Raw genomic sequence first — 10,358 nt, forward strand, 5'->3', positions numbered from 1 at the left:
ACAATGGAGGTAAAGGAATCATCATGCTGTGATCAGTAACATTACTTAAATACAATCATAGAATCCCTACAGTGTGGAAGCAGGCCATTCAGCCCATTTCAAGTCCACACTGACCCAGTCCCCTACTCTAGCCCCGGAATTCTGCACTTCCCACGGCCAATCCACCATACTTGCACATCCCTGGATACTATGGGCAATTTAGCATGATTGATCCATCCTAACGTGCACATCTTTGGACTGTGGGAGGAAACCAGAGCACCCGGAGGAAACCCACACAGACACGGGGAGAATGTGGAAATTCTACACAGACAGTCGTCCAAGGCTGGAATCAAACCCAGGTCCCTTGCGCTGTGAGGCAGCAGTGCTAACCATTGAGCCACCGTGCCAACCCTGTTTCCTCATTACCTGTAACCTTTGGAAAACCGAACGTAGCCAATTCTGCCAAGTCCCCTGAGCCCCAACAGTCACAGGCAAGCCAACCCTGCGTCTCTCTTCGAAAATGTGAACACAAGTTCCATCAGTCATTTTCTTTGACTCCAATGACCATGGCTAAGGTTTTTAAGGCCAAGTGCTGGGGCGATGGGAGCCGGATTGGGAGGGAAATGGGCTATAGACCCTAAGTCCCTGGGGTACAGTTACCAGGAGCCTTTGAGGAGGAGGGTGGGTGGGCAGTGCAAGGGATTCCCCTCAGTCACACCCCACAGCCCCTCACCTACCCAGGCACTCCCACCCCCTACTCCTCAGTCCATTCAGCCCCTCCTCTGCTCCATGCCATTGGGCAGGAAGCCAGCGATGATGGGCACGGGCCAGATGAGAGCAGCCACGCTCCAGATGATGATGACGATGGTCATGAAGCAGGCCACCAGGGTGGACTCGATGGGCTTGCGGTTGACCCTCCAGCTCCTGTCCCAGCTCAGCTCCTCCAGGCTGAAGTGCAGGCAGCAGAAGCTAACCTGCTGGCCCTGGGGGCCGGGGATGGGGATGGGGCGGCTCCGCCGAGGGGCTGAGCCACAACCCACGCACAGCTTGAATTCCTGCTGGCCCCCTCCGACCCCGACATGGTCAATGATGACGGGGGGGAAGACCCGGGTGAACGCTGCCGAGAAAAAGGAGCGGGCGTTGCTGTTGGTGGTGAACAGGAGCACGTCGCACTTGAAGCCCATGGATCTCTCCCAGCGAGCCAGCAGCGAGGTAGCCACCAGCCTCAGCACCGTGATGTTGCAGGAGCTGGACGAAGGGCTAAGCCCCGGAGCCCCGGGTGCAGCTTCACCCCCACCCCCGGGCCCGGGGACCCCAGCCCCGGGCTCCCCTCCACCGCCAGCCCTCTGCAGCTCCAGCCGACCAGCCAGGGAGAAGTTGAGAGCCGTGCTGTTGGGCTGTAAGTAGAATTCCTCCCCGCTCCAGCTGTGCGAGCTGCTGCTGGCGAGCAGGAGCACCAGGCTCAGGAACTGGCTGCTCAGCATGGCACTGTGCCAGGGCACTGCATGGTCACTGGGGGACACCGCGCTGGGTAGCAGGAGATCTCCCCCCCTACCCTACCCGCTCCTCCCCACTCCTCCCCACCCCCCGAGTCTCTCTCTGCACACTCTAAAACAGGGTCTGTCTGAAACTCTAGGACAGGTGAGCTCCTCTCTCTCTGTAGAGCAGGCAGTCTGAACCTTCCTCACTCTCTGTAACACAGGTCTCCAGTTTCTCTCTCTCTCTCTCTCTGTGAGCACAGCTGTACCCTGTAAAGCAGGCGAGCTCTCCGAGTCTTGTTCACTCTCTGTGCACCGCTGTACACTCTAAATCAGAGACGATAAAACTGCAGATGCTGGAATCCAAAGCAAACAGGCATGAGGCTGGAGGAACACAGCAAGCCAGGCAGCATCAGGAGGTGCTGATGTCGACGTTTCGGGTATTAACCCTTCTTCAGGAATGGCAAGACGAGCTCTCTAAGTCTTGTTCTCTCTGTAATGCAGGATGGTCTCCAGGCGCTCTCTCTCTCTCTCTCTGTGCACTCTAATACAGAGCGACTCCTTTCTACCTGGGAAAAGCTGTACCCTGTAAAGCAGGCGATCTCCCTGAGGTTTGTTCACTCTGTCACTCTGTGCACCCTGTAGCACAGGAGGACCCTTGTTTCCCTGTGGGCACTTTAAAGCAGGCGATATTTCTGAGTCTTGTCTCTCTCTCTCCCTCTGTGCACGCTGTAGTACAGGAGCTGTGCACACTAAAGCAGGCGACGTCTCTGAGTCTGTTTCTCTCTGTGCATGTCGAAAAACAGAACTTCTGTGTCTCTCGCTGTGTGCCGGGGTGGACACTTTAAAGCAGGCGATCTCACCTCTCTCTCACTCTCTGCTGTAGTACAGAAGGACTCCAGTTTCTCTGTGAAGAGCTGAAACAGGCGACGTCTCAGGGTCTTGGTTTCTCTCTCTCTCTGTGCACGTTGTAGTACGAGAGGTCTCCAGGCTGTCTTTGTAGAGCTGGACACTTTAAAGCAGGCGATCTCTCGGAGTCTCCCTCTCTCTGTGTGTGTGTGTGCAGAGCTGTGGTCCAGGAGATCTCCAGTGTGTCTCTGTGCAGAGCTAAAGCCGGCGATGTCCCCCTCTCTCTCTGTGCATTGCTGCACTGTGTAACGCAGGAGGTCCCCTCCACCCACACCCCTCTCCCTCTGCAGTGCTTGTCTGTATAAAAACTCCCAGCGGTTTCAATAATTCGCACCAACCGCCCCACGCTGTATTTCTGTAAATCTCAGCTTCTCTTAAAGCTGCAATACCGTGGGAATTTTTTTTTAAAAAAACATCGTCTGCGTTCTAGCTCATGGTCCGGTTAGGGAAACAAAAACAAAAACATTCCTGCCCAAACATCCGTTTTTGTGTTTGCAAAGATACATTAATTCCTTTGGATTGCTTTGATGTGAAACTCGAGAGTTGTCAACAAGGCCTGAGCAGATCTGGCTCAACCACTTGAGACGATTAGCAACTCAATTAACAACTGAATCATTTCGGATTTCCACTTGTGTAGAGAAATATCCTTTTTGACCCTGAAAATAACACGCTTCTCCCGGTGTCTGACCTTAATCGTGTTCATCATTTCCGTTTTCTAAAACATCAGAAACATTTTTCTCATTCTAGATACCAAGAAGCAAAGGTAATTTTCCAGAGAGGATGAAATAAAATTCTCCCAGTGCCGATCATTTGCCTGCTATTTATTCCATCAGGAAAGTGATGGGAAATGTCAACAATGCTATGAAACAACACTTGCTTAGCAATAACCTTTTAGCAATGAGTGTAGCTTTGGTAGTACAGGTGGGCTGATGGCCTCTTCTGTCCTTATAACTCTATGAATTAGCGCTTGCTTAGCACTGATGCCCAGTTTGGGTTCCGCCAGGGCCACTCAGCTCCTGACCTCATTACAGCCTTGGGTCAAACATGGACAAAAGAGCGGAATTCCAGAGGGGAGGGGAGAGGGACAGCCCTCAGCATCAAGGATGCATTCAACTAAGTGTGGCATCAAGTATAACAAAACTGGAATCAATGGGTATCAGGGGACAAACTCTCTGCTGGTTGAAGTCATACCTGGCATGTAGGAAGGTGGTTGTGGTTGTCGGAAGTCAGTCATCCCTATCCGGGACATCTCTGCAGGAGTTCCTTCGGGTAGTGCCCCAGATCCAATTATTTTGAGGTGCATCATCGGTGACCTTCCCTCCATCATTACGGTCAGAAGTGGGGATGTTCGCCAATGATTGCGCAATGTGCAGCACCATTTGCATTTGATTCGGATTAAAGATGCTTCAACAAAGACATCCAAAAACATTTTCACAACCACCAGATGTCTCAAAGCTCATTCCAGCCAATGACACAATTTATGAAATATAGTCACTGCTGTAACATAAGAAATACAGCAACTGATTTGTACACCGCGAGCTATCGCAGATAGAATCACGGAATTATTGAATTGTTACATTGCAAAAGGATGCCATTTAGTCCATCATGTCTGCACCAGTTCTCCAGATGATTATTCCACTCAGTGCAATACTCCCTTCTCCCTATAACTCTGCATTCTTCTACTGCAACTAACAGTCTGCTTCCATTTTGAATGTGTCAGTTGAACCATGGTCTCAGATAGTGCAATCCAGATCCGAACCACTTGCTGCACAATAAAAGCTTTTTCTCAAATCATTTTTGCTTTTTTTCCCAATTAATTTCTACCTGTGTCCGCTTTGTTGTGATCCTTTTGTAGTGGGGAACAAGAGATCAGAGATTTAAAGTTGACAGAGATGTGATAAACAACCAGAGACTCTACTAACATGATGTTAGTTAAGGGATAAATAGCCGAGAAACTTGGGACAACTACTTTTTTGATTCAGTGCCACTGGATCTTTTACCTCCACCTGAACAGGCCGATGAAACCTCACTTTAATGTCTCATCTGAAAGACAGCTCCTCTGACAGTGCAGCACTCCCTCAGTGAAGTGTGAGCCTTGATTTTGCCAATCAAACCCTGGACTAGTTGAAATAGGTGTAAAATGTATTGTTCAAGGAGTCTGAGTGACTATTTTGTGCCAATGCTGTGGCTTTTAGCTCATATTTTGTCCTTTTGCTTGAAGAGAGGTTTTAAGACAGAGGTAGTGAGCTGTCTACCCAAACCACCGGAGTAAACAGCTTGTGAGGCCTTCAGTTCTTTTTAAAGTTGGACCAATAGAAGCAGCCTGAATGGGTGTGATTAAAGCCACACAGAACCAGGATCTTTATTTTAGCTCTCAGCAATTCCTGTTGGGATCTGGAAGAAGTGGCAGCTATATTTTCTCTCTCTCAGTTACAACCAAAAGCTGGGGGTTCTCATCCTGCTACAGGAATCATATGTGAGGCAGTCTGTTTTCTTTTTCCAAGGTGTGTGTTTACGGGTATTGGGACAGTTCATTAGTAATAGTTGCTGTTTCTAGTATACGGTTAAGATTTTCCAATCCCGTCTTCCTTTGATTGTATTTTAACTATAGCAGATGAATAAAGTATATGTTGCTTTAAATCCAGTAGTTTGACCAATTGAATTGCATCTGGAATGCAACACCTTACACTTACTTTTAAAATAAGAAAGAAAAAGGTCTAGACTATCTTTTGAATATTTTGAAGGGGGTTTGATTGGTCCATAACAGTGACAACATGTACTTTGACGTTCACATTGGGGAGTAGGCAGTGATGGTAATGCCTCTGATATTCTTTCCATTACACAGCAGACCAGGAATCTCTCCTGAACTTATCACCTGTCATTGGTGCATGTTAGAAAGATGTATAGGTTGAGCATTGATCTTTTGGTCACATTTTGAATGCATCATCCTTGGCCGTCAAGTCCAGGAATGCGTCTCAAACCCAAAGCTTCTGACTCAGAGGCCGGGACACTATCTTCTCTGCCACAAGTCCTCCCTCATCCTATCTAGCAGTAAACCTACAGCCCACCCATATTCAACCTGCAACTTCACTCAGAATCTAATCAAGGTGGGGGTCAGGTTCCTCCATCAGTGTCATATTTAACAGACTCAATCCTTCTCATAAGGCCATAAGACACAGGAGCAGACATTAGGCCAATCAGCCCATCAAGTTTGCTCTGCCATGCAATCATAGCTGATACATCTCTCAAACCCATTCTCCCACTTTCTCCCCATTAAATCTTGATCCCCTTGATACTCAAGAACCTATCTATTTCTGTCTTAAATATACTTAAGGACCTGGCCTCTATAGCCTTCTGTGGCAGTGAACTCCATAGATACACCCCTCTTTGGCTGAAGAAGTTTCTCTTTATCTCCGTTCTAAAAGGTCTTCCCTTTACTCTAAGGCTGTGTCCTCAGCTGCTAGTCTCCACTGCCAATGGAAACATCTTCACAATGTCCAGTCTGTCCAGGCCATTCAGTATACTGTGTGTTTCAATTAGATCTCCTCTCATCCTTCTAATCTCTATTAAGTATAGACCCAGAGTCCTCAAACATTCCTCATATATTAATCCTCATTCCTGGGACCATTCTTGTGAACCTCCTCTGAACATGCTCCAGGGCCAGTACATCCTTCCTGAGATATGGGGCCCAAAGCTCTGCACAAAACTCCAAATGTGGCCTGACCAGAGCCTTATAGAGCCTCAGAAGTACATCCCTGCTTTTATATTCAAGTCCTCTCAAAATAACTGCAATTATTGCATTTGCCTTCCAAGCTACTGGCTCATAAAGTCATAGAGTGAGAGAGTTGTGCAGCAGAGAAACAGACCCTTCGGCCAAACTCGTCCATGCCAACCAGATATCCTAACCTAACTTAGTCCCATCTGCCAGCACTTGGCCCATATCCCTCCAAATCCTTCCTATTCATATACCCATCCAGATGCCTTTTAAATGCTGCAATTGTACAAACCTCCACTACTTGCTGAGGGACACGTGAAAGCTGAGGGCAGCTGCCACCAAGGCGTAGTGGGTACAGACCACATTTGAGGTTTTCCTGCTGTAGGTAAATAGGAGTCCATTTATTATCGGACCCTCCTGATGCCTCAAATGTATGTAAATGTAGTCTTGTGTAAGTAATAAATGCCTTGGATCTGTTTTTTTGACAGAGTCAAACTCTAAAGTTTCTTTGTTTCTCCATATATTACTGTATAGAACTGAACTGCTTTAATGACTATGCATGTATATAAAGATATTTTATGAATATAGCATATTTTTGAAATTAAGAAGAGGTTGGTCATGGGAGGCTTGTTTGTAATAAGGCCAAACAGGTTAGATGTTAGCCTGTTAAATCCTCCCAATATGCTCGATTATGGGCGTAAAAACTTTCCAGATCAGCCATCCTGTGGAAGATAAGGGAAACCTTCGCAGCGCTTTGCTAATGTGTATGGACCAACCCAATAGACTTCCATTGCCCAACCCTTAGAAATGACAACAAACCGTGAAAATTGTGTAGTTGAATTCACAACTTAAACAAAATTTATTTAAAAAACATTGCTGGGGCATTGGTATGAGACGCTATGTTTGTGAATAATTCAACATCACAAAAAGGATTTGGGTCTCAGCTCACGTTTCAACAGCTGGCTTTGCTTCCTGGTAACAATTGCTGTCATCGACCTGGAGGCTTCAATGCAGGTGGTACTGGTGATACCTTAGGTTAAGGCAGGAAACCCAAAGGCATATGTGAAGAGGTGTCAGATCAACCAGAATACTATTGAATAGCAGTCCAGAGTCAAGGGGCTGAGTGGCCTACGCCTATTGCTATTTTGTGGTCTTCTGAAGTGAACTTTATGTAAAGAATAGGTGATGTGGGGACTTTTGGGGATGGATTTTCCTGCTGCTCCCTTGTATATGGCGAGTATTGGGGATGGACTTGCCCACTGCTCCCTTGTATAATGAGCTTTGGGGATGGAACTGCCTGCTGCTCCCTTGTATAGTGAGCATTGGAGGTGGATCTGCCCACTGCTCCCTTATATAGTGAGCATTGGGGATGGATCTGCCTGCTGCTCCCTTGTATAGTGAGCATTGCGGATGGATCTGCCTGCTGCTCCCTTTTATAGTGAGCATTGGGGATGGATCTGCTCGCTGCTCCCTTGTATAGTGAGCATTGGGGATGGATCTGCCCACTGCTCCCTTGTACAGTTAGCATTGGGGATGGATCTGCCCACTGCTCCCTTGTACAGTGAGCATTGGGGATGGATCTGCTTGCTGCTCCCTTGTATAGTGAGCATTGGGGATGGATCTGCCCACTGCTCCCTTGTACAGTGAGCATTGGGGATGGATCTGCTCGCTGCTCCCTTGTATAGTGAGCATTGGGGATGGATCTGCTCGCTGTTCCCTTGTATAGTGAGCATTGGGGATGGATCTGCCAGCTGCTCCTTTGTGCAGTGAGCATTGGGGATGGATCTGCCCACTGCTCCCTTGTATAGTGAGCATTGGGGATGGATCTGCCCACTGCTCCCTTGTACAGTGAGCGTTGGGGATGGATCTGCTCGCTGCTCCCTTGTATAGTGAGCATTGGGGGTGGATCTGCCTGCTGCTCCCTTGTATAGTGAGCATTGGGGATGGATCTGCTCGTTGCTCCCTTGTACAGTGAGCATTGGGGATGGATCTGCTCGCTGTTCCCTTGTATGGTGAGCTTTGGAGATGGATCTGCTCGCTGCTCCCTTGTATAGTGAGCATTGGGGGTGGATCTGCTCACTGCTCCCTTGTATAGTGAGCATTGATGACAGTGAACTGTCTCAAACTACCTTGCCCAGTACTGCAGACCAGGAAAGGTGGCAAATGCCGTAAGGCAGCCACGTGGATAATACCACAGACATCAGCAAAGACAATGTCAAAAGGGCGCCAAAGTTGTATCCTCTTAATGAATGTGATCAGGAGTTTTTGATTTGAAAGCTTTAGTTTTGTAAATCAATCTGAACCATAAGAGTGTAAAATGTCAACCACATGATTTGGCTCATTGAACCTCATCATTCTAACATATAAACTAAACCTACTCGCACACATGAGCCATCGCCACAAGCATCTGAGTGCATTTTGAGTGCCGCCTGTGTTTTTACTTTGTGACAGTGTTGGTGTGGGAATAGGCACTGAAACATGGTGTTGTCTGTCTGCTCAGATGGTTGTTAAATATCTCCTGGCACTCTTTGAAGAAGAGAAGGGGCTGGTCCTAATGTCTTGGCCAGGATTCCTCCCATGACCATTAACACCAGTGAAGGTGGGCTATATTCCCGTTGGCTGCAAGCGTTAAGTGCAGAAGGATTTAAAGTAGTGAACTGAGAGTACTTTGAGCTTTGTTGGAACAGTGTAGGAAACAAAGGTCAAAGTGGGAGTAATGACAGATGGCCACCTACTGTGATGCCTCATAAGTAATTCTTTGTTTATAAAGAATGTGAGAACATAAAAGCGAACATTTTATTGTGGGCTATATGTGAAAGTTTCACAACAGAAAGTAAGAAATCTCAGGAGCTGGAGTAGGCCATTTGGCCTGTCGAGTTACTCAATGGTTAAATAAGGTCACGGCTGATCTGCTACAATTCCACTCTGCCCCTATCCTATTATGGCCAACAATCTGCCAATATGATATACCACTTTACGAACACTACAATGATAGCACCTATTTGACTTAGACAGCTGACTCTGCCTTCCAGATCAGTGGGAACGCAGTGAATCCTGATCATTATCATTATGGGCATTCCTTTGGGGTGAGGATGATTTACCTCATGGATGGTTGGGATTGAAGTGAAATGTCAGTGATAGCTGTGTGCCCGTAGTCGCTTTGTGATCCCGATCTTACCCATGGTGTGGAGGTGCTGGTGTTGGACTGGGTGGACAAAGTTAAAAATCACATCACACCAGGTTACAGTCCAATAGATTTAGAACATAGAACATTACAGCGCAGTACATGCCCTTTGGCCCTCGATGTTGTGCCAACCTGTGAAACCAATCGGAAGCCCACCTAACCCACACTATTCCATTTTTGTCTATATGCCTATCTAATGACCATTTAAATGCCCTTAAAGTTGGGGGGTCTATTACTGTTGCAGGCAGTGCATTCCACTGAGTAAAGGAACTACTTCTGACATCTGTCCTATATCTATCACCCCTCAGTTTAAAGCTATGTCCCCTTGAGCTAGCTATCGCTATTCCAGTAAAAAGGCTCTCACTGTCCAACTTATCTCACCCTCTGATTATCTTATAAGTCTCAATTAAGTCATCTCTCAACCTTCTTCTCTCTAACGAAAACAGCCTCAAGTCCCTTAGCCTTTCCTCATAAGACCTTCCCTCCATACCAGGCAACATCCTGGTAAATCTCCTCTGAACCCTTTCCAAAGCTTCCACATCCTTCCTATAATGCACTGATCAGAATTGTACACAATACTCCAAGTGCGACCGCACCAGAGTTTTATGCAGCTGCAGCATGACCTCATGGTTCCAAAACTCAATCCCTCTACCAATAAAAGCTAACACACCATATACCTTCTTAACAATCCTATCAACCTGGGATCTATGCATATGGACAATGAGCTCTCTCTGCTCACTTACACTACCAAAAATCTTACCATTAGCCCAGTACTCTGCATTCCTCTAACTCCTTCCAAAGTGAATCACCTCACACTTTTCTGCATTAAACTCCATTTGCCAACTCTCAGCCCAGCTCTGCAGCTTATCTATGTCCTTCTGTGACCTACAACATCCACTGGCACTATCCAAAACTCTAGTGACCTTAGTGTCAACCCATCCTTCTGTGCCCTCATCCAGGTCATTTATCAAAATGATAAACAGCAGTGGACCTAAACCAGATCCTTGTGGTAGACCACTAGTACCAAAACTCCAGGACGAACATTTCCCATCAACACCACCACCCTTTGTCTTCTTTAAGCTAGCCAATTTCT

The 10,358-nt window shown here is 47.1% G+C and overlaps 1 protein-coding gene across 1 annotated transcript; it reads right to left on the bottom strand.

The window, feature by feature from the left end:
• Nucleotides 1-314: 314 nt before the first annotated feature.
• Nucleotides 315-2,981, bottom strand: LOC122564305 (transmembrane protein 158). Its single transcript, XM_043718979.1, has one exon. It carries the CDS (start codon nucleotides 1,461-1,463, stop codon nucleotides 750-752), a length of 714 nt encoding a protein of 237 aa, XP_043574914.1. The 5' UTR covers nucleotides 1,464-2,981; the 3' UTR covers nucleotides 315-749.
• Nucleotides 2,982-10,358: the final 7,377 nt, after the last annotated feature.

Source organism: Chiloscyllium plagiosum, chromosome 29 (assembly GCF_004010195.1).
Source record: "Chiloscyllium plagiosum isolate BGI_BamShark_2017 chromosome 29, ASM401019v2, whole genome shotgun sequence".
In the NCBI taxonomy this organism is placed as follows: domain Eukaryota; kingdom Metazoa; phylum Chordata; class Chondrichthyes; order Orectolobiformes; family Hemiscylliidae; genus Chiloscyllium; species Chiloscyllium plagiosum.

Bases quoted from the DNA above. Each gene is read 5' to 3' on its own strand.
- LOC122564305 (XM_043718979.1), bottom strand. From the start codon at position 1,463: ATGCTGAGCAGCCAGTTCCTGAGCCTGGTGCTCCTGCTCGCCAGCAGC.